Below are 24,847 nucleotides of genomic sequence, written 5' to 3' on the forward strand. Positions count from 1 at the left end.
ATCTACAAGCAGTCATAGTAGGATCAGGGATTAAGGGTTCGTTCTTTCTTTTCTCCCCATGTTCTGATTGCCTCAGGAGTCGCTATGTCCTCTACTGTGTGTGGGGTCTGCTACTACAGGACACGCCAAGGCAAGATGAGGTACTGCAAAATGACAAAAGGGGTTGTGAGTACCCAGGAAAGCACAGTGCTGAAGAGAGACTCCTTTTAGGGCTGAAAGGAGAGAAACCTGTTTCTCAATTTTGCCGTTAGCCTAAGTTGGACCAGCAGGATAGGAGCTGGGCTTAGTTCTCCCAAGTTCCCTCTGTAGGTCTGTCGTCCTGAACACAGACCTCCTGACTGTTCAAAGTGGGTACCTGATTAGCCAGGCAGAGGCCTGGAGTTGGCTCTGGGCCACACCCAGATTCCAGGTTTAACTCTTACCAGCTCCTTTGGACCACAGTTATTTTTAGGTGTTGTCTGGTCAGTTCTGACAAAGTAGAATTACCCCAGAGCATTACCTAGGTTTTTTCTCCTGCAGAGCTGCTGGTGAGTTCATACTGCCAAACTTCTGTTTAGCAGCCAACTGCTCAATCGTTGCACCACAAGGATTCCTCTTTGGGTTGCTACATATATTTATTTGTTAAGCAAACATTTATTGTGCACATATCATAAATGCCACATACACGTGAAGCTATAAATGTGGCAAGGTCCTATTTTGAGATGGTAATCTATCTAATAGCTCTAAATTGGGCAGAACTTTTCCTCTCATTTTGAACTGGAAAAGCTGAAGCTGAGTCATTAAGCAAATGACCCCAACCCCACAGGCTTTTCTCCATAAAGCATTGATCTAACAGGTCTCAGGGCTCCAAGCTGAGACCACTTACTGCTGACTGGGCCATAGTGGCTATGTTTCTCTGCCCTGGACTGCTGGTTGTGGCTACTGGAAAGCATTTGAGCCCTGCAGAAGGGCACTGAGGAGGCATGTGAGACACAGCCAAAGGACAGAGAAGAAAGGGTGGCTGGCTTGGAAATATTTTGAGATGAAGAGAAGCCCCAAGGCTGTCCGCACCCTTTTTTCCACCACACCCGTCAGGGCAATTATAAAACAATAGGCAACCTAAAAATAGCAAAAATAAATAACATCAGCCAGAAAGGCTTATGGGCCCCAAGAGGGTTGGTGGCAAAAGCAGAAAGATCTCAATTTAGAGTCTAGGAAGTGACTCAGTGTGCTTCCCACTTTCAGATACTCTGTGCAAGATGATGCAAGATGATATACTCTGTAGTGATGCATTCCTTCTTTTCATTTCCTAATGTCTCCCCTCCCTGCCAGGATAAACTAGTGCAAAAAAATGTGGGGTCTTCAGTTCAGAATGAAAAGATCATTGTGTTTGTAGATCTAGGGGGTCTTCTGAAGGTAAAGGGCAGATTTTTGTTTTTCAAGAGTAGGTGAAATCTATGTCCTACCCCTGTGCAGCTGGGAGTTAGCAGCGGGGGAGGTCCCAAAGGCCTAGGTAGGTATCAGCTCTCATCTTGCCTCACCAGACACTAAGGGAGGAAAGGAAACCCTTTGCTTTTGAGGGGGCTGTGCTGTCCTCAGTCTTCTCAGTGAAAGCTGTAATGGCCAGAAGATCATCAGTGTCTCCCCCATTTTCTCAACCCCAGAGCAAGAGATGGAGAAAGAATCCCCAAACCTGGGCAAGATGTAGTTCTCATAAGTCTGTCAAATAGGAGCTAAGTCAGGGTTGATGTAAGTTAGAGAAATAAAGAAACATGACATTTCCCACCATGGAGTTGCAAGGTCAAAGTCATTGTTCTCACTTGAGCCTTACAGATTCCAATGAGATCATCATTCAAATTCTCTAGTTAAGTGTTTTTCAAACTTTGGGTCATTATACGTTAGTGGATTTAGAAATCAACTTTTATGAGTCCCAACCAGAATTTTTTTAAAAAAAGGACTGGTAAAGAAAATGTTGCAGTGATAGGATAATATCCATACGCCTACAAGTAAGACCTGTTAATACTACTATTATTATTCAAACTTATGCACCAACCACCAAAGCTAAAGATGAAGAAATTGAAGATTTTTACCAATTTCTGCAGTCTGAAATTGACTGAACATCCAATCAAGATGTGTTAATTATCACTGATGACTAGAATGCAAAAGTTGGAGACAAAGAAGAAGCACCGGTAGTTGGAAAATATGGCCTTGGTGATGAAAATGTTGCTGGATATTGCATGATAGAATTTTGCAAGACTGACTTATTCATTGCAAATACCTTTCTAAACAACACAAAAGGTGGCTACACATGGACTTCACCAGACAGAGTACACAGGAATCAGATTGACTACATCTGTGCAAGAGGCAATGGTGAAGCTTAACATCTTCAGCCAAAGCAAGGCCAGGAGCTGACTGTGGAACAGACCATCAACTGGTCATATGCAAGTTCAAATTGAAGCTAAGACAATTAAAAGAAGTCCATGAGAGCCAAAATATGACATTAATTATATCTCTCCCAAGTTTAAAGACCATCTAAATAATAGATATGATGCATTGAACACCAATGACTGAAAACCAGAGGAATTGTGGGATGACTTCAAGAACATCATCCATGAAGAAAGCAAGAGGTCATTAAAAAGACAGAAAAGGAAGAAAAAAACAAAATGAATGTCAGAGGAGACTCTAAAATTTGTCCTTGAACAGAGAGTAGCTAAAGCAGATGGAAGAATCAACAGGATAAAAGAGCTGAACAGAAGATTTCAAAGGGCAGCTGGAGAAGATGAAGTCAATTATTATAATGAAATGTGCAAAGACCTGGAGTTGGAAAACCAGAAGGGAAGAACATGCTTGGCATTTCTCAAGCTGAAAGAACTGAAGAAAACAATTTAGCCTTGAATTGCACTATTGAAAGATTCCATGGGCAATATGTTGAATGATGCCAGAAACATCAAAAGAAGATGGATGGGATATACAGAGTCACTATACCAAACATAATTGGTAGATGATCATCCATTTCAGAAGATGGCATATGACCAAGAACCAATGGTACGGAAGCAAGAAGTCAAAGGTGCACCGAAGGAATTGGCAAAAAAAACAAGACTCCAGGAATTGATGGAACACCCATTGAGATGTTCCAACAAGCATATGCTGTACTGGAGACACTTACTCATCTATACCAAGAGATTTGGAAGACAGCTCCCTGGCCAACTGACTGGAAGAGATCCATATTTGTATTAATTCCAAAAAAAGGTGATCCCATAGAATGTGGAAATTATCAAATATCATTGATATCACACACAAGTAAAATCTTATTGAAGATAATTCAAAAAGAGTTACAGCAGTATACTGACAGAGAACTTCTAGAAACTCAAGCTGGATTCAGAAGGGGATGTGGAGTGAGAGATATCACGACTAATGTCAGATGGATTTTGGCTCAAAGCAAAGAATACCAGAAAGATGTTTACTTGTGTTTTATTGAGTATGCAAAGGCATTCAAAATATGGATCATAACAAATTATTGGTAACATTGAGAAGAATGGGAATTCCAGAACACTTAATTGTACTCATGAGGAATCTGTACATAGACCAGGAGGCTGTCATTCGAACAGATCAAGAGGATATTGTATGGTTTAAAATCAGGAAGGGCGTGTGTCACAGTTGTATCCTTTCACCATATTTATTCAATCTGTATGCTGAGCAAATAATCAAGAAACTGGACTACATGAAGAAGAACATGGCATCAGGATTAGGGGAAGGCTCATTAACAACCTGAGATATGCAGATGACACAACTTTACTTGCTGAAAGTGAGGATGACTTGGAGTACTTACTAATGAAGATTAAAGACTGCAGTCTGCAATATTTATTACATGCCAATATAAGGAAAACAAAAATCCTCACAACTGGACCAATAAGCAGCATCACAATAGATGGAGAAAAAATTGAAGTTGTCAAAGACTTCATATTGCTTAGTTCTACAATCAATGCCAATGGAAGCGGCAGTCAAGATATAAGATGTTGTATTGCATTGGGTAAATCTGTTGCAAAAGACCTCTTTCAAGTCCTGAAGAGCAAAGTTGTCTCCTTGAAGACTAAGATGCGCCGGACCCAAGCCATGGTATTTTCAATCACCTCATATGCATGTGAGAGCTGGACAATGAATAAGGAAGACCAAAGAAGAGTGAATGCTTTTGAGTTGTGGTGTTGGCGAGGAATGCTGAAAGTACCATAGACTGCTAAAAGAACTAACAAATCTGTCCTGGAAGAAGTTCAGCTGGAATGCTCCTTGGAAGCGAGAATGGCCAGACTTCATCTCACCTACTTTGGTCATGTTGTTAGAAGGGACCATTCTCTGGAGAAGGATGTTATGCTTGGTAAAGTGAAGGATCATCAAAAAAGGGGAAGACCCTCAACAAGATGGAGTGACACAGTAGCTGCAGTGATGGGCTCAGGTATATTAGGGATTGTGAGGCTGGCACAGGACTGGGCAGTGTTTCGTTCTGCTGTACATAGGGTTGCTATGAGTCAGAGACAACTTGATGGCACTTAACAACAACAGTAAAGAAAATCTGAGAATCCATGGAACAAGATAGATAGACAGACAGACAGATAGACAGTTGCCGTTGAGTTGACTCTGACTTATGGTAACATTATGTGCAACAGAATGAAACATTACCTGGTCTTGTGTCATCCTCATGATCATTGGCGTATTCTAGTCCATCATTATACCTACTGTGCCAATCCATCTCATTGAATGTCTCCCCTGCTCTCCCAGGGCCTCTACTTTGCCAAACATGCTGTCTTCCAGTGATGATGTCCTCCTCCTGATGATGAGTTCAATGCAACTGAGTACAGCAATGTTCTTTTGTGTTCCAAAGATTTTTCATTGGGTAATTTTCAGAAGGAGAGTTCTGGTGGAATAGTGCCTAAGACATTTGACTGCTAATCAGAAGGCTGGCAGTTCAAATTCTCCAGCCACTCCTCGGAAGGAAGGTTGGGCAATCTACTTCCATAGAGATACTACCTTGGAAACCCAAGGAGGGGTCGCTATGAGTTGGATCTGACTTGATGACGATGAGTTTAGTTTTTTTTGGTTTTAATTTTCAGAAGTAGATTGGCAGTCCTTTCTTCCTAAGCTGTCTTATTCTAGAAGCTCCACTGAAACCTGTTCACCATGGGTGACCCTGCTGATTATTTGAAATACTGATGGCATACCTTCAAGCAACACAGCACCATAGTAGCCACCACAGTGTGAAAAACTGACAGACAGGCAGTGGGGAACAAAATAAGAGTAAGCATTTTTCTGAAATTTTGTTTCATTTGATAAGTTGTATATATATTAGTGCATGTGGTACCATAATAGCAGAATCACAATCCCATCTGATGGAGAGGAGAGAATCTCCTCACTGTATATTAGGTAAGTCTTTGGCAAATTAGACTAATTTAGTATTTATTGGTTTGATGAAAACAGCTATGTCTACTTTGATTTATTTTTGTTAAGTATAATAACCCATTGATGTCAAGTCAACTCCAACTCATAGTGACTCTGTAGGACAGAGTAGAACTACACCATAGGGTTTCCAAGACTGTAATTTTTATGGAAGCTACTGCCACATCTTTCTTCCATGGAGTTGTTGGTGGATTTGAAGCTCCTACCTTTCACTTAGCAGCCAAGCACTTGAATGACTGTACTATCGGCACTCCTTGTTAAGTATAACACATGTACATTTTTATTCTACATAGTTATGTTTTTCCTAAACTTACATAGATTTACTGATCAAACAGTTCAACATTATTTCTATTCATGTTTAAGATTATTAAAAATGTAAAATTTTATTTAACCATATTATATCATGATTCTGACTGTTGTAGAGCAACATTATGGAGTCTGCTTAAAGTAAAAGCAAAAGAGGTTTATTGAGGGATAGAGACAGTCCAGACTGGGAAAATGTCCAGGTTCACAGAGTGAAGATGGCTGCTCCACCAGACAAGGAAGAAAACATTTTTGTACTGTTGGAGTAGGAACTACAAGTTCCAATATTATAATTGGATAGAAGACAATTAGGAAAGTCAAAGGCAGGGTGTCTAAGAGTGAGGACTTAGCAGGTATAGGTGGATAACATATATGTGGGATTACATGATTGGGTTAAGAGTACATAATTGCAAGTGTACATGCTCCTCAGTTTATTACAGGATGGTCACAGAACAATGGCGAGACAAGTGTTTCAGGGAACCACTATGAAAATTATTTTTTCAATCATGCCTGTTTCTGGGGATCCATTCTAAAGTTTTGTCAATAATGCTGTGCATCAAGACCCTTCAGGAATTAGCTATTACATCTACTATCTGTTTGACTGGGAGCTCTGGTAGCATAGTGCCTAAGGCACTTGACTGCTAACCAGAAGGCTGGCTGTCAAACCCCCCAGCCGCTCCTTGGAAGGAAGATGGGGCAATCTACTTCCATAGTGATACTGCCTCAGCAACCCAAAGAGGGCTTGCTATGAGTCGGGTCCGACTCAATGGCACATAACAACAACAACAACATCTGTTTGACCATAGTAGAAAGACCCAGTAGATTGTGATCTTCTGCCAGGCCTCAGAGAAAAAGAATTGTCTCCTTTAGTGTATATGGTCAGTATCAAGGTTAGAAAAGGCAGCTGCTGCTGGAAAACAACCAAAAACCAAGCTCAGTGCCACCTAGTTTGATCCAACTCATAGAGACCCTTCCTTGGGTTTCCAAGGCAGTATCACTATGGAAGTAGATTGCCCAAACTTCCTTCTGAGGAGTGGCTGGTGGGTTTGAACAGCTAGCCTTCTGGTTAGCCTACCCAAGTTGACACACAAACTTAACCACCATACTTCCTCAAAGCCCTTCTCACAGTAGTCTCAAGGGAGGGTTCAACGTCCCCAGGCAGGAGGATTTTCTGGGTCTGACCTCTCTGATTAACTTTGACACAGATAGCTCCAGAATGAAACATAAAGTAAAGTTCATCCTCCGAAGCAGTTCTGAGCTATTCTTTTTGGAGCATTTGAATCCTGGCAGCTTCTTGAATTAGCAGTTTTCATTTCATTGTTGAAGTTCCTGAGTTTAGATTGGATGCATCCATGAGTCTAGGTTTAGGGATGAGCAGCTTTCTAGAGAATCGGGCAGGAAAGAGTTTCTCTGAGAAACAAAAGTCCAGTTTGAGAGATCTTGACCCAGTCTCTGCTTGTTCTTCCTGAAACTCTGCTCTTAATAAGCTCCTCAGATAATCTCAGAACAGCTATACCCCTGAGCAACTACAATTCTTCCAGTGTAATTTGTATTCCTTTAAAGCTCATCTTTCTAGGACCTAGAAAGAAGATTATGTGAGCCCTCTGAGGACTTTCCACAAGGAGGCCCCAAGCTGTATGTCAGACTACACACTTAACCACTCTCCCTTCATTCACTCTGTCCCAGCCACACTGGAATCTACTGTGAGCAGCTGAGTAGCTGCCTTAGGGATGTGATCTTCTTCCTGTCTGTAAGGAACAGCCTTGGGGAATGGCCTCTAGCTTATGGCACGCTTGTGGCAAGCTTATGACCCTGCATGTAGCTGTGTCGTTGTTCAGCAGCCTGCCATGCTCTGCCAATCTTGGGACTTCCAATGGACTTGAATGAATGGCCTGCCGTGTGGTTTGGTAACATCGGAACTGTGCCTTTTTACTTGTCAATCTTGGCCTTGTCAGCCTCAGCAGCCAGAAGCTGTCTGAGTGAAGAAATGCCTCTCTAGCTCCAGTGGGCCAGGAGCAGGAGGCAGAGCTGAAGCCCAAGGCTGAGTGGCTTTCACCCAGCCCCTAGAGCCTGGCATTTTGAACTCAGACTTAAAGCCTCCAAACTATGAGAATAAACTGCTGTTCATTCAAGCTATCTCACTTGTGGTATTTTCAGTTAGAGCAGCACAGAGGTAACCACAAAAGGAAGTAAGTTTATAAAGCCAGTGAAACCAAGTAAAGTAAAAACTATTTCTCCCACCCTGGTTAAGGCAGATAATTAGATGAGATCCCAGATAGGAATAGATAAGTAAACTAAATTACCCTCAACTATTTCCCCACCCAGACTTGGCTGAAGACAGATGAGTACTCAGTTCCTTAAGAACTGAATGGAAAGAAAACATTCTCCCCTGCTGTTTCCTTAGGCACAGGTTAATGTGCGTGTTAATGTGTCTTAGAAAACAACTTGTAAATTAACTCTGGCCTGCGGACCCAAATTCCTGAAATTTTTGTGACTATGCATAACCCCCTCTTCTGAAACCTACAAAAGCTGTAATTCGATGGCATTTCGGGGAGTCAGATCTGGGTACGAGGATACCCCTACTCCTTGCATTGCTGCTTTGCAATAAATAATTTTCTCTCCTCTTCATCACTCGGTGTGTAAACTGTTTTGACCCGACTGTGCACAGGGCAGTGACCCGTGTTTGGTCCTATAACACTAGCTTTTTAGTTTTCCTCTGCACTTCATCTTGACTATTTCCTCCCCCAGATCTTTCAGGGCCCCGCCTCCCACAGTAGTTTCATTTCTCAGTTTGTTCTTAACGTCTCCTACCAGACTCCGGAAGTGGCAGCTACAGCGCAAACTGGCAGAGAACATGTGACTCTGCTGTGTGGTAAAGAAGTCGGGAAAAATCCAGGCTAAGGTTTTCTTGGTGGAGGGATATATACATGTGTACGTGTTTGTGTGTGTGTGTAGAAGGGGAAGAGTGTAAGTATGCTTTCGGTAAGCAGCCTTGTCAACTCTGAAAATCATTAGAACTTTGCTTTGTAGCTTCACTTGTGTTTGCTTTCTCTTTCACCAGACTCCATACCACTTCTTGGAAGATCCAGGAGGTGAGGTGACTGAAGGCCAGGACAGCATTCTGAGGCCTCAGGAGAACGGGAGGCACTTGTCCCCTAAGAGCACCCCTGGCAGAGAGGAGCCTCATGTATCCTTTGACAGAAATAACCTGCCAAGAAATAGAAGTCTCCAGATGACATTCTGTATGGCTCTAAGAAACCGGTCCTGATTTTCAGAGGGAAACATCTATCCGGTAACTTTAGTCAAAGTTCTGTTTTTAATTCCAAGCACTGTCGGTTCAATGGAAAAGTCACTCTTCAAACTTTTTCCCTCCACCAATCCTGCTTCTCCCTTACCAAATTCGCCGAGGTAGGAAAAGGAGAATAGGACTAGGTTACTGAAATGGCTGCAGCAGGGGATGAGAGGACAGATTCCTTTGCTCCTTTTGCTATCTCTGGTTGTTGGGTCTTTACTGGTGGACATTAGCGAGTCTAGCACCAGGGATCCCACAGATGCCTGATTGCCCCCACTTGCCTTTCTTCCCACCTCCCCTGTATCCTGCCAGCCAGGTTTGCCCCTGAATTCTGCAATCTCCCTGTGTTCCAATTATCCTGGACTTCTGGGAGGCAGTCCTGGCCTGGAGAAGGGACTGTCAAAGCCCTAGTTCTCCAGTTCTCCAGCGCTCTGCTCCACGGCACCAACACTCCCCTCTCTGCCCCTTTTTCCAATTCTTTCTCCCTAAGTACCAGGAAGGGAGCTCTGCTAGCATAGTGCCTAAGGCACTTGACTGCTAACCAGAAGGCTGGGAGCCCTAGTGGCTCTGTGGTTAAGTTCTCGGCTAACTGAAAGTTTGGCAGTTTGAACCCACCAGCTGCTCTGTGGTAGAAAGATGTGGCATTCTGCTTCTGTAAAGATTGTTGTTGTTGTTGTTATGTGCCGTCGAGTTGGCCCCAACTCATAGCGACCCCTCCTTGGGTTGCCGAGGCAGTATCACTACGGAAGTAGATTGCCCAACCTTCCTTCCGAGGAGTGGCTGGTGAGTTTGAACCTCCAGCCTTCTGGTTAGCAGTCAAGTGCCTTAGGCACTATGCTACCAGAGCTCCTTCCTTAAAGATTACAGCCTTGGAAACCCTATGGGACAGTTCTACTCTGTCCTATAGGGATGCTATGAGTCAGAATCAACTCAGTGGCAATGGGTTTGGGTTTGAGTTGTTTTTGTTTTTTGGAAGTACCAAGAGGGAAATAGAACAAAAAGGACAAACTGGTTCTTCTAGTTGGCTTTGTTATTTTCATATTCCCCTGGTTGGGTCTTCCTGATACTTTATGAGTCTAGTGGAATTTTTTTCTTCTTGGGGTAGAGACAATAGAGAGAGATCTGGAATTGGGGAAGTCAAACATGATTGTCTCAGTGAAACTTCACAGACCACTCAATTACCTGAGTGTTGCTACCAGTTAGAAAGAGATAATTCTGGTAATAATTACTCTTGATGTTCATTAGAATGTGAAAGTTTAATGCTCTCTTACTAATTTCTCTCTCTTGGGGCAACTTCTGTGAGGAAGTCTCTCTCTTCCTCAGCTCTTGGCCCAACAGAACTTTCCACAACGATGGTCCATTCTAGATTTGCGCTGTCATTAGCTACCAGCCACATGTGGTTAATAAGATGGAGAAACTGAATTTTAATTTTATTTCATTTAAATTAAGTAGCCACGTGTGATAATGGCTACCATATTAGACAACACAGATAGATGTTTAGACATCTTCTAGATTCTGATCCATTTCTTCTCTCGAGAGAGAAGATTTTAAGACCTGTGGAAGCCAGTGGCAGCCAACTCATCACACAGAGGCTCATGTGAGGTGTATTTCCATCACTGTAGAAAATTCTAGCTGCTTCATCTCTGCCTCTAGATCCACTATTAGACTTTTAAAATAAAAGCCATGGCCACATCCACACCTACTGAAAAGCTGAAGGAGGAAGCTACCTGCGCCATCTGCCTATCCCTGATGAATAACCCAGTGAGCATCAACTGTGGACACAGCTACTGCCGCTCATGCGTAATAGACTTCACTGACAATCATCCACTGCAAAAGTGGTTCTTCTGTCCCCAGTGCCGGGTCCGATTTCAAATGACAAGCCTCCGGCCCAACAAGCAACTGGGAAACCTCATTCAGGCCATCAAGGAGATGAACGAAATGGAATGCAAAGAACACAGAGAACGATTCCACCTTTTCTGTGAAGATGAGGGTCAGCTTATCTGCTGGCGCTGTGAGCGGGCACCAGAGCACAAAGGGCACACCACAGTTCTTGTTGAAGATGTATGGCAGGGGTATAAGGTGAGTGTCAGGGGTCAGAGACGATCACCAATGGCCTGGTTTCCTGCTGCTCTCTAAGACCTGAGATAGTTTATTCTGAAATCCAAGATTATGATCCTGAAATACAGTTTTAACTGTGTCATTTTTCTGAAAAATAGTTTTGATGAGTACTCATTGAATCAAATCCAGACTGTCCATCCCTACTTTCAATGGAATGGTCAGATTCTTATCTCTCTGCACTCTGGATAGGATGAACCTCTCCCTGTCCTAGAACATATTGTGCTCAAATCCATATCTGCTTATTTTATTGCCTCACCTTAGGTATATAATTCAAAAAAACCACAATGGGACCCATCTGGTAGGGTCTCAATATACAGGTGAGGAAGACACACCACCTTTTAGATATCCTACATTCTAGGAGAGAATTAAAAAAACAAAGTTGTCGTTGAGTCAGTTCCAACTTATGGCCCCATGTCTTACAGAGTAGAACTGCTCCATAGGGTTTTCTTGGCTGCTCTGGTGGCATAGTGCCTAAGGCATTGACTGCTAATCAGAAGGCTGGTGGTTCAAACCCACAGCCACTCCTTGGAAGGAAGGGTGGGCAATCCACTTCCATAGTGACACTGCCTCAGAAACCCAAGGAGGGGTTGCTATGAGTTGGATCCAACTCCACAGCAGTGGTTGTATTGCATCGCATTGCAGTCTTTATGGAAGCACATCATAGACCTTTCTTCCACAGTGTCACTGGATGAGTGTGAAGCACCAACCTTTGGGTTAATAATTGGGTGCAATCAATTTGTGCCACCCAAGGACCTTGTTGTTTTGTTGTGTGCTATTGAGTCAGACCTGACTCATAGCGACCCCTCCTTGGGTTTCCGAGGTGGTATCACTACAGAAGTAGATTGCCCCATCTTCCATCTTCCATAGGGAAGAAAAACCAGAAAAAAAAACTGTCTGGAACACTTTGTTTTGGTTGACAGGGGTGGGGCCAGAGGTTAGGGAATGATATCAGGGACAAACTAGAACTGCCCCCATAGCATTTCCAAGGCTGTAGATCTTTACACAAGCAGACTGTGTCATCTTTCTCCTGCAGAGCTTCTGGTGGGTTCGAACTGCTGATCTTTTGGTTATCAGCTGAATGCTTTAACCACTATGCCATCAGAGCTCCTCCATGGAGTGGAGGTGGTTTTATATTAAATCTCCTGATCCTTCATAAGGACATGTCAATACTGATCACCATTCAGCACACAGTGGCTCTTTCTTAAGCTTTATGGAACAGCTAACAACTTTAATGTGAATATTCACATTTTAATTATCCCCCACCCACCCACCCACCCACACACACACACACACACACACAGTAACAAGAGGAGCAGCACAGAGTAATGGTTATAAGCACAGACTGAGGAGTCACATTGCTTAGGTTGAAATTCTACTCTGCCACTTATTATTAGATGTGTAATTTTGGGCAAATTATTTAGTATCTTATTTTTATAATAATAATAATCTTAAAAAATAATGACTTCATGCCTTCATTTCCCCATCTGTAAAATGGGGGCAGGTGGTGGTTCTGAGCTTTAAGGACATTCGTATATGTAAAGCCTAGTATACCACTTGGTATATAACAAGACTGGCTTTTGCTAGTTACATAGGTCTCTTCCTTGTGACTGCTGGAAACTTAAAAAGTATACTTGCTGAGTTTACAGAAGGGAGGGAGCAATTCTTTTAGTGTGAACCAGAATTAACAATGTGGTTCAGCTTTAAATTATTTTCTATGAAAATGAGAGAAACTTTTCTCAAAAAAATAACCTAAAATCTTGATTCAAAAAAGAAAGAAAAAGAAAACAACTCACTGCCATCAAGTCGATTCCAACTCATAGTGACCCCCACTGGGTTTCTGAGGCTATAAATCTTTATGGAAGTAGATCATCCCATCTTTCTTCTGCAGAGCTGCTCATGGGTTTGAACTGCTGACCTTCTGGTTAGCAGCCAAATACCTTATCTACTACACCACCAGAGCCCTTTAAAAGCTTGATATAGTAAGTGTGAAATAATTTTAGGTTGATTTCATGATGCCTTACTTTTTAAAATATCAGGGCTCTCCTTCTTTATTACCTGTTTCTAGTAACTCTGGTCAGCACCATGTCTTTCCCTCCTGACTCACCCATAATAACTACAAATTTCCATGCATGCTAAACCCTTGGGTGTCAATAGAAGTTGCAATCATAGGTCAGCCACGGACTAGTTAATAGCACTTTGGGCAAGTTGCTTAAAACTTACCTAAACCTCATTTCTACTGCAGAAAAAATGATAGGATTCTTAAGATTCCTACCTAGGGCTCAGGGATGTTAAGGCCATCAAATGCTGTATGTTACTACACATACAATTTGGCATTCTTATCAAGCCATGCTGTTGCTGTAGAGTCAGTTCTGACTCATGGGGACCCAATGTGTGCAGAGTAGAGTTTTCAAGGCTGAGAACTTTCAAAAGTAGATCACTGTGCCTATCTTCCAAGATACCTCTGGGTGGGTTTGAACCACCAGTCTTTTGTTTGGTTGTTAAGTTCTTAACCATTTGCCTAACCTAGGGACTCTGTCATTTGCACCAATCCAAGCCCTATGGTTATAAGACTTAATACATATACACTGTTATTATAACATATCTTGAAGGGCTGGGATTCTCATGGGAATAGACAAATTAAGATGCCTAATGGAGCATTGGCAAATTGAATTGACTTTACTTACTCAATTTTTCCTCAGGAAAAGCTCCAGGAAGCTATAACAAACTTGAAGCAACTTAATGATGAATGTATGAATCTAAAGGAATTGACAATAAAGCAAATAGATGAATGGAAGGTGAGAATCTGAGTTTACTGATCTCAAGTTGTTTTCCATCTTAGAGCTCAGGGCCAGGGTATGACTGAGGCAGAAATAATGATGGTTTATTCTCACTAAGCCAGACCAAATAGCTGACACCCAAAGAAGAAACCATTATTTGTTTCTTTGTTGAGTGGCCCCTGGTTGTCTACATCCACAAGAATTTACTTCCCATCCCTTCCTTCAATGTTGTTGTTGCTATGTGCTCTCGAGTCAGACCTGACTCATAGAGACCCCTCCTTGGGTTTCCGAGGCCGTATCACTACGGAAGTAGATGCCCAATCTTCCTTCCAAAGAGTGGCTGGTGGGTTTGAACTGCCAGCCTTCTGGTTAGCAGTCAAGTGCCTTAGGCACTACGCTACCAGAGCTCCTTCAGTTCTTCAATAGTAGGCTAGAATTCCTGATACCTGTCAGCATAAGCAGAATTTGTGTCCATTTACGTAAAACCAGCTTTGATTAGATTTAAATTGTAAATACTTCAAAAGACCTTACTGGTTGAAAGGCCTCAACTTTGTTAGCTTGTCAGTTACCACAGTGAAGAATCTAGCTCTCAGCCTTATAGTTTCAAATAACCAAATGGAAGGTAAAAGTGCAAGTTTATGATCATTTTAAATACAGCCTCACTCCAAAGTGGGATTCATTCCTCAAACTCATGAGGCTGATATAGGAAACCCATTTCATATATAATGAGAAGCATAACTGATGCAAGAATCTACATACTTGTAACCACAGGACTGTGGAGTTTCTGAGGATATTCCCATGGCTAGCCAGCTTTCCCATTCTCACAAACACATTCCTTTATGGAAATATTTATATTGTCCATCAACTTGCAGTCAAATGCTACAGGTCTATTTTGCCTCTATCAAAGGCCTTTTCTAATCTCTGCCTTGATTCTTTGTGTGTTAGGGTCAAAGTTTACTTCTCCGAGGATGCTTTTCCTTCCCTCATTTTCAGGATCTTGGGGAATGGATAGGGACTTGATTGTAACCAAAATATATGGAAATCTAATCAATGCAAGAGTGAAGGTTGCCCTGGTCTTCTATAGAAAAAAGCTCCACTTCATCTGAAATTAATAACTCTTCTACCTGGTAGCGTAGTGCCTAAGGCACTTGACTGCTAACCAGAAGGCTGGTGGTTCAAACCCACCAGCCATTCCTCGGAAGGAAGGTTGGGCAATCCTACTTCCGTAGTGATACTGCCTCGGAAACCCAAGGAGGGGTCACTATGAGTCGGGTCCGACTCAACAGTACATAACAACAACAACTACTACCACAAAATCACTATCATTGAAATTCTGCATGAATTGAGGAAGCACTAATGGACATTGTGACTCTGTGCCCCCAAAATGGAAATTGAGCTCCATAAGATATAGCAATTTGTTTCTGCCAGCCTTACACCTGGGAATGATTAAATTGATCATTTGACCCTGGACTGATGGATAAATATTTCTCAGTTAATCCAAAATAAAAGCATTTCAATCCTAGATCTCCCCCTGCTGAGACATATGGACTCTTCTGTGAGTCTGGTTGGCATAAAATGCAGTCTTGTTGATGTTCTTTACAAATCTTTTCTTCAAGAATTTCCCTCAGACTCAGAGGTACTTTCTTACATTCCAAATGAAAATTGTATTGCTAAATGTTTGAACTTTGCCTTGCTTCGATGATAAAATTATCTAGTACCCTGACCCTCACTCTTCTCCTGCATCAGCAGGAGAAGAGGAAAATAAATAATGTGACTATGGAGAACCAGGGACAACTTCTCACACATCTGAGTGCTTGCCTCCCAGGCATGACTCTGCAGTAAGGAACCTGGAACATTCTTCTAGCTCAAGTGACTCATAGAAAAATAGTGGCACATTAGCCGAGCTTTTTTCCTTGTCTCTAGGAGAAGATAAAAGCTCGGAAAGAAAAAATACAGTCTGACTTTAAGAATCTCCAAAGTTTCTTGCGTGAGGAAGAGAAGTTTTGTCTGTGGAGGCTGGAGAAAGAAAAAGAGGAGACTCTCAAAAGATTGGAGTACAATGAAGATATTCTGGAGCGGAAGAGCTTTGAACTTAGGAGCTATATTCAGAATCTAGGGGAGAAATGTCAGGGCTCACCCCAGGAATTGCTTCAGGTAAGGCTGTAGGCTTGGAGGAGGAAAAGAAAGTGTCTGTTATTGGGCTATTAAGAGGAGAATGGTAAGGAAGGATGGGAAGACTGGCAATGCCTGACTTCCCTCATTCAAAAGTAGCACCTTAGCAGGGGAAATTTAAAGTAATGTTTCTTTTAAACATGCATCAGTGTCTTTACAGTGGTCTCTACTAGCCTACAGGGGACACTCGTGATAATTCTAAAAATACACTCTTTCTGCGTAGACATAGTTTGATAAGTCCAATAGGACCTAGCATGACTTTTACCACTATTTTCCCCATGGCCTTTGTGCATACAACCCTAACACTCAGACCCTCTACACTTCCAGGTGAGTGGTGGTGATAGAGTGTGACAGCCAAGGTGATAACCTTTTCCCTTATGTGGTTAAAAAGTCCTTGCTCCAAAGACATTATGGGGTCTCCATACAATTGAAGGAAGAGATTAACACCGGGGGCTATTACATCTGCTTCCCACTAGTAGAACACTATAGGGTTGAAAGTGTTGAATGATTGTATCACCATGTGACACCTGCTGCCATCACATTCGTGACCCAGTGAGGGACACTGCATGGATTCACTACTAACGACCTGTGTTTTAAAAGATTTCCAATATGGATCTAACATCCTCCTGAGTGAGGATGTTAGATCACCAAAAGCAAGTCTTCTCAAAGGGGCATGGGCAAAACTTGCCCCTTCTTCAAGCAGCCAACAAGTGGATGTGATTGTGAACAGTACAGCTCCCCATAGCTTTAAAAAGGAAAATAAGAGACTCAGGTTGATAAATATCCTGCCATGGTGAGTCTCCAAGGGGCCTGGGATAGCAACAATATCTCCCAACATTCATTAATACCTAAGGCTGGGGTCCCTCTTTTTACCTCTTTGGAAGGAGGGTTTCTAGAGAACAGCCCCACATGCTCAACCCCATAAAATAGTTCTCACACTGACCTTTTGTCTTTGTTCCTCTATAGGATGTAAAGGACACTTTAAACAGGTTAGTCCTGCATGAATATCGGAGGGGAGGGTTGGGCTATAGAGCTGAACAGAATGCACCACTAAAGAAGTCTTGGATCTCTGATTATTCTAGGAGCTGGGATGTGAAGCTAGAAAAACCACAAACCCTCTCTTTGGAGGTTAACACTGTGTGCAATGTTTCTGAGCTTTACTTTGATGTGAAGAAAATGCTAAGAAGCTATCAAGGTATGTGAATTCAAAAATCACTAAGTGGTATATTTTAGGAGCTCTGGTGGCATAGTACCTAAGGCATTTGACTGCTAACCAGGAGGCTGGTGGTTCAAACCTACCAGCCACTCCTCAGAAGGAAGATTGGGCAATCTACTTCCGTAGTGATACCCCTGCAAAATCCAAGGAAGGGTCGCCATGAGTCGGATCTGACTTGACGATATTGAGTTTGGCTTTTTATATGGATGGAAGAGACCTTAAGCAGTAACCAAGTTCATAACCTGTTCCTGAGAGAGGTCATTTTGTTGTTTTCAGTGGAGCTGTCATACTCTCCCTTATTAGTGTGTCCAAATGCTCAGACAGGAGGCATAGCATACTAGTTACCTATGCAGACACTTTAATTCCCTGCTTTTCCATTTATTAGCTGTGTGGCCCCAGCCAAATAACTGTCTCACAATGAAAATATTAAATATTCCTAATTCATTGGATTGTCATGGAGATTAAGTGCATCAGCATGTAGAAATCCTTAGCACAATGCCTGGTACACAATCAGGGCCACTTCATGGTATCAGCTCCAGTCATAATGTCTATCATTTTATTTCAGTCAACTCTCAACAATACAAGAAAGGTGAGTATTATGGGCTATGGTCCAAATGATTTTTAAGGATTTGGCCCAAATAACATGACTGGTGAATGTTAGAACCACAACCCAAACCACATTTTACCAACTTGAAAACTAAGTGCCAATACTTGCTATACTTCATAATCCCTTATCTACAATTAAAAAAATTCAGAAAGCTCTGAAAACTGTAAATGTTTTCATAACTGATTTGGCTTCAAAATATTACCCACCCTGAAATGATTTGGTGGAAACCCTACAGGTCACAACAATCTAATCCTTTTGAGCATGGGGTCACTATCAGTCGGTGCCAACTCAACAGCAGCTAACAACAATAAAATACTTTTAAAAAGTGCATATTATCTGCTTCTTAGTCTTTGGCGTTTATATATGACTAAAAGATTGGGCTTGTTTTTTCTTAATTCCTCCATGTTTTCTATTTGTTTGTCTAACTGATCTATCAATTATGGAGAGAAGACTTAAAATATTCCATGATGATAGCGATGATTGTAGAATTGCTTATTTCTCTTTGTAATTCTGTAATTTTTTTATTTGAATATTTAGAGGCTATACTATTACAGCATGCATGTTTAGAATAGTGATATTTTCCTAGTGAATTACACATTTTATCTTTATGAGGTGACCCTCTTCATCCTTAATCATGTTTTCACTTAATATCTTTTGATATCATTGAATAATTATAGCAGCTATATAAGTATGTTATTCGTCCTTTAACTTTTAACCTTTTATATCTTTTTGTTGTACATGTCAATTATAAACAATAAAAATCCAATTGACATTTTATCCTTTAAATAGTATTGTTGTTGTTGTTGTTGTTATGTGCCGTCGAGTCGGCCCTGACTCATAGCGACCCCTCCTTGGGTTTCCGAGGCAGTATCACTACGGAAGTAGGATTGCCCAACCTAGCAACCTCTAAACACTTTAATTTCTTAACTTGGATTTTACTACATCATTCATGCAATATAAATTAAAACCCTAAACTTTGTAAGGTCATGCTAGTGATAAAGTGTGACAACAAAGTAATAAAAGAGTTATTTTCAACAGTGAGGCTGCCACCATCCTAGCCCTGGGTGCTTTACTCTTCCTTGTAGATTACTTTCTTCCTCACTTTTGAAAATAACTCCTTTGTTACTTTATTACATCATCTCTCCTGGGCCTCAAGTGGCAGGTATAGGGGGTATAACTAAAGGTAACTGGAACCAAGATAGAGGAATAGACCCTCCAAATCATACCAATAGGGAGAGACTTTGGTACTAAATACTCTTTAGTCTGCTGCTTTTTGCCTTATCGTTTCTTCTAATGCTTCCCATTGGCTAAACCAAACAGAAGCCAAAGGAAAGGAAGACTGGTGGATATGTCCACTGAGAGCAGCCTCCCTTAGCACAGACCAGGGTGGAAAAGGTAAAGAATGGTCTGGAGGGATAAACAGAGAACACCCACCACAGGAATTATTTTAGAATACTTGATTCCTCTTCTTGCCACAGTCCAACTGATCAATGTTCAACCCAGTGACAGAGTAGTTTCTTAACTCTCTTGTTGAAACATCCTATTACAATTTTTTATTTTTAAAATTGCATTGCTGACCAATATCCCACTTTAGCTTATCACATTTTTCCTATCTTACTTAATTCTAGCCAGATGTATATGTAATTTTTTTATGAATATTGGTCCTGGGAGCTCTGGTGGTGTAGTACCTAAGGCATTTGACTGCTAACCAGAAGGCTGGCAGTTCAAACCCACCAGCCACTCCTCAGAAGGAAGATCAGGCAATCTACCAAGGTGGGGTCGCTATGAGTTGAATCAACTTGACAGCAGTGACTTTTCTTTTGTTTTGTTTTATATTGATCCTAGGTGTATTACCTTAAACCAATTCCTACTGAATCTTATCTGAAGTAAAAAAGAAGAGCTGAGGTCTGGGGAAAACTATGGGTCTTCCAATAGTAATCTATGACACTGAGTCACTTTCCTTCTCTGATCTTCAGTATTTTGTTGTTGTTGTTGTTGTTTGCCGTCGAGTCGGCCGATCTTCAGTATTGGTATTTATAAATAGGGAAGGACTCCTTCCTGCTCCAATATTCCATGATTACTGGAAGACCCATGAGGGAGAGGAAGGGCTTTGGAGAAGACAGTTACCATATCAGCTCTAGTCAGTTCTGGTCCTTAAGTTCTCTGAGTGACTAAAGGAGTGATGATGATGAAGAAGATGATGACAATGACATTACTATTACTCCCATTTATCAGCCAGTTACCATGTGCCAGGAGTTTTACTGGCACCAAACATATGTTAGCTCATTCATTCCTCCCCACCATGCTCTGCAATAAGTATGACAATTTCCACTTTATATTTAACAAAACTGAAGTCTAGAGAGTTGAATGGCTTGCCTGAGTGCACACAGCTAGTAAGAAGCAATGCTTGGATTCAAACACAGGCTGGTTTTATTGAAAATTAACTGTGTTCTCAACACCAAAAAAAACTGTCTTTCTTTGTAGTCCGTGTGACGCTGGATCCAGATACAGCTCATCCTGAACTAATTCTATCTGAGGATCGCAGACAAGTGATTCGTGGATGCCCTCAGGAACATCTTAACACTTCTGCCAGGAGATTTTGTTTCTTTCCCTGTGTTATGGGCTGTGAGGGCTTCACCTCAGGAAGACACTACTTTGAAGTGGATGTGGGAGAAGGAACTGGGTGGGATTTGGGAGTTTGTATAGAGAGTGTGCAAAGAGATGAGCGCATGAACCAGAAGCCTGAGTTCGGATTCTGGACCATCAGGCTGTGCAAAAAGAATGGTTATATAGCACTTAGCTCTCCCCCAGTTAGCCTTCATCTGGAGGATAAGCTCCTGGTTGCAGGGGTTTTTCTGGACTATGAAGCTGGAGTTGTATCCTTTTATAACATGACCACTGGCTCCCACATCTTCACCTTCCCGAAGGCTTCCTTCTTTGATACTCTCCGGCCCTATTTCCAGGTTTATCAGTACTCTCCTTTGTTCCTACCTCCCCCAGATGAGTAAGGAAAAAAGTAAATCCTTCTTGATTTAACTGGCACAGAGAACATAGCGTAAATCTTGTGAGGACAGAGATTTGTTCTGTTTTCTTTATTGCTTTTTCCCCAGTACACTTAATAAATACTCACTGAATGAATGAATGGACATAAAGACTATAAAGATAACACAGACGGTCAGCCTGAACTGTGGGAAAGTGAGATAATAGCAATTACTGTACATTTCCTCTCCAGCCCTCTTCAATGGGTTCAGGGCTTTGATTTCCAAAAGTCCTTGGGTGTCACACAGGGAAAAGTCAATGACTGACCCAGAGGTCAGGAGTCCTGTGTCCTCCCACTTTGTTTGAGGCCATTTGAACTAGTATATAGGTCGGGGATGAGAGAAATCTGCACTTGTCTTTGCCTACTGCATAAGAGGGAAAGGAACCCTTGTGGAGGAGTGGTTAAAGTGCTCAGTTGCTAACTGAAAGGATGGCAGTTTGAATTGACCAGCTGCTTCATGGGAGAAAGATGTGGCAGTCTGCTTCCATAAAGATTACAGCTTTGGAAACCCTTTGGGGGAAGTTCTACTCTGTTCTATAAGGTTGCTATGAGTTGGAATTGATTCCATGGCAGTGGGTTTGATTCTAGGTTTTTACTGATAAAAGCACAAAAATCAAAATGTTGATTAATAATTTGAGCTGCAGTCCTAGATTATGTAGTAAATGCAGATGTCTGGGCAATGACCAAGTAAAGTGTGTAAGAAAAGTTAAAGTTGGCTTACAATGAGATGCTTCAAGAGGGAAGGAGGTTAAGAGCAAAAACAAATTCCGATGGGGAACTCAGTTCTCAAACAGAATTTTATGTTACAAACCAAGCCCTATAAAGCCTATCATGTTAAAAATTTGAGGTACATACAATGCTTTGTAACAACAAACGGGCACTGCTTTGTGATGCACATCAAAATATTATTATTATTATTACTGTATTATTATGTTAAAGATGTTTCAGTTAAAAAAAAAAAAAAGTTTTTTTCCAGACTCTGCTAAAGTCAGCTGTCTTGACATATTTTTAAACCTTAATAAATACTCATTGCTGAAATGATTGTTGGTGGTCTTTGTTATTATTCAGATATGATTAGATAGGCCTTAATCTCTAGAGGATTGTTCTGAAAACTACATTCCATATTATACCAGAGTGGCCCAATGGCAGGACAATGAAATCAATCAACACACAAACAACATTAATGATGACAAGAAAAAAAACATTAAATTGCTAAATTTCATATTTATAGTTGATTCAAGAATTGAGGTTTGCTGACATTAAGGCCTTCTGACATCTTTTTTATAATTATTTCATCTCAAAGGTAATAAAGGGGACAAATGTCCATTAATTTTTAAGCTTCCTCAGACAATCCAGTACAACAAGGAAAACAATCATATAATAAATTGCAAATTCCCTCCAAAGAATCTCTCTAAGCATGAGGAAATTAAAAAGCAAAAGCCATACTTGAATGTCACAGTCATGGCTGTGCATTCATCTCTACCCAAAGGAAGAAACAGAAGAGGTCAGACAGTCACCAACATTCCTAGGGTTGGGCATTCTAGTCATGTTCACAGAGGCTTTTTAGAAAGGAAAACAAACCAAACAAACTCACTGCCATTGAGTCGGATCAGACTCATAGTGACTCCTCCTTGAGTTTCCAAAGCGGTATCTCTGGAAGTAGATTGCCCAGTCTTCTTTCTGAGGAGTGGCTGGTGGGTTTGAACCACCAGCCTGCTGGTTAGCAGTCAAATGCCTCAGGCACTATGCCACCAGAGCTCCCCTAGAAAGGAAGCCCTGTCTTATTTGTTCTCAACCCCCAGAGACCCAGCACACTAACACAAGTCTGGGGCCTCAGACTCATTGAAGAACTTAGAAAACTCACCTTTCTGCAGGGTAAGTGAAGACACAATATGAATATTGCTAAACTAGTCTATACTGTCCAGGCGGCATCCCTAATGTTGGCAGGCCCTAGAGCATTTCAGTATCCTTAAACACTTAGATGACTGAACAAGAAAGAATGATAACAAAATAAGCAACTAAATAATTTTTTTCTTAATTAACAAAGTAAAACCTTTGAAAACCATAAGGATGGATGTAATAAAGATAAAATAAGAAATTGGGATGCGGACCAGCTATGTTGTTGTTGTTAGGTGCCGTCAAGTTGGCTCCAACTCATAGTGAAACCTTAATACGAAACACTGCCCAGTCATGCACCATCCTCACAATCCTTGCAATACTTGAGCCCATCATTGCAGCCACTGTGTCAATCCATATTGTTGAGGGTCTTCCCCCTTTTTGCTGACTTTGCTAAGCATGGTATCTTTCTTTAGGGACTAGTCCCTTCTGACAACATGACCAAAGTAGGTGAAATAAAGTCCGGCTATTCTTGCTTCCAAGAAGCATTCTGGCTGCACTTCTTCCAGGACAGTTTTGTTTGTTCTTCTGGCAGACCATCGTATTTTCAGTATCCTTTGCCAACACCACAATTCAAAAGCATCAACTCTTCTTCAATCTTTATTCATTGTCCAGCTTTCAGATGCATATGAAACGACAGAAAGTACCATGGCTTGGATTAGGCACACATTAGTCCCCAAAATGACATCTTTGCTTCTTAACACTTTAAAAAGGTCTTTTGCAGCAGATTTGCCCAATGCAATATGGCATCTGATTTCTTGACTGCTGCTTCCGTAGGTGTTGATTGTGGATCCAAGTAAAATGAAACCTTTTACAACTTCAATCTTTTCTCCATTTATTGTGATGCTACTTCAATAAGTAGCATCCAGTTGTGAGGATTTTCCTTTTCATTATGTTGAGGCGTAATCCACACTGCAGATTGTAGTCTTTGATCTTCATCAGTAAGTGCTTCAAGTCATCTTCACTTTCAGCAAGCAAGGTTATATCATCTGCATATTGCAGGTTGTTAATGAGTCTTCCTCCAATCCTGATGCCATGCTCTTCTTCATATAGTCCAGCTTCTCGGGTTATTTGCTCAGCATACAGATTGAATAAGTATGGTGAAAGGATACAACCCTGATACACACCTTTCCTGATTTTAAACCATGCAGTATCCCCCTGTTCTGTTTGAACAACAGCCTCCTGGTCTACGTATAGGCTCCTGAAAGCATAATTAAGTGTTCTAGAATTCCCATTCTTCTCAATGTTATCCACAATTTGTTATGATCCACACAGCTGAATGCTTTTTCATAGTCAATAAGACATAAGTAGACATCTTTCTGGTATTCTTTGCTTTCAGCCAAGATCCATCGATATCAGCAATGATATCCCTTGTTCCACGTCCTCTTCTGAATCTAGTTTTCATTTCTGGAAGTTCCCTTTCAATATACTGCTGCAACCATTTTTGAATTGTCTTCAGCAGAGTTTTTCTTGTGTGTGATATTAATGTTGTTTGATAATTTCCACATTTTGTGGGATCACCTTTCTTTGGAATGGGTACAAATATAGAACTCTTCCAGTCAGTTGGCCAAGTAACTGTATTCCAAATTACTTGGCATAGACGAGTAAGTGCTACCAGCATGGCATCTGTTTGTTGAAACACCTCAATGGGTATTCCATCAATTCCTGGAGCCTTGTTGTTCACCAATTCCTTCAGTGAAGCTTCAACTTCTTCCTTCAGTATCATTGGTTCTTGATCATATGCCACCTCCTGGAATAGTTTAACAATGATCAATTCTTTTTGGTACAATGACTCTGAGTATTCCTTCCATCTTCTTTTGATGCTTCCTGCATCATTCAATATTTTGCCCATAGAATCTTTCAATATTGTAACTTGAGGCTTGAATTTTTTCTCTAGGTCTTTTAGCTTAAGAAATGCCTAGCATGATTTTCCTTTTTGGTTTTCTAATTCTAGATCTTTACACATTTCATTATAAGTTGTTACTTTGTCTTCTCGAGC

The 24,847-nt window shown here is 41.3% G+C and overlaps 1 protein-coding gene across 1 annotated transcript; it reads left to right on the forward strand.

Moving 5' to 3' along the window:
• The first annotated feature begins 10,705 nt into the window (after window positions 1–10,705).
• Window positions 10,706–20,920, forward strand: TRIM38 (tripartite motif containing 38). The gene is made up of 6 exons (XM_007949828.1): window positions 10,706–11,101; window positions 13,840–13,935; window positions 15,841–16,071; window positions 17,056–17,078; window positions 17,172–17,284; window positions 20,397–20,920. The coding sequence occupies exons 1-6, from the start codon at window positions 10,706–10,708 to the stop codon at window positions 20,918–20,920; spliced, it is 1,383 nt and encodes a 460-aa protein (XP_007948019.1).
• Window positions 20,921–24,847: the final 3,927 nt, after the last annotated feature.

The sequence above is a fragment of the Orycteropus afer genome, unplaced genomic scaffold (genome assembly GCF_000298275.1).
Source record: "Orycteropus afer afer isolate SDZICR_OR568_19922 unplaced genomic scaffold, OryAfe1.0 scaffold00255, whole genome shotgun sequence".
NCBI lineage: Eukaryota > Metazoa > Chordata > Mammalia > Tubulidentata > Orycteropodidae > Orycteropus > Orycteropus afer.

Bases quoted from the DNA above. Each gene is read 5' to 3' on its own strand.
- TRIM38 (XM_007949828.1), top strand. From the start codon at position 10,706: ATGGCCACATCCACACCTACTGAAAAGCTGAAGGAGGAAGCTACCTGC. The intron at 16,072-17,055 runs GTAAGGCTGTAG...GTTCCTCTATAG, and splicing joins CACCCCAGGAATTGCTTCAG to GATGTAAAGGACACTTTAAA. The intron at 17,079-17,171 runs GTTAGTCCTGCA...TGATTATTCTAG, and splicing joins GTAAAGGACACTTTAAACAG to GAGCTGGGATGTGAAGCTAG.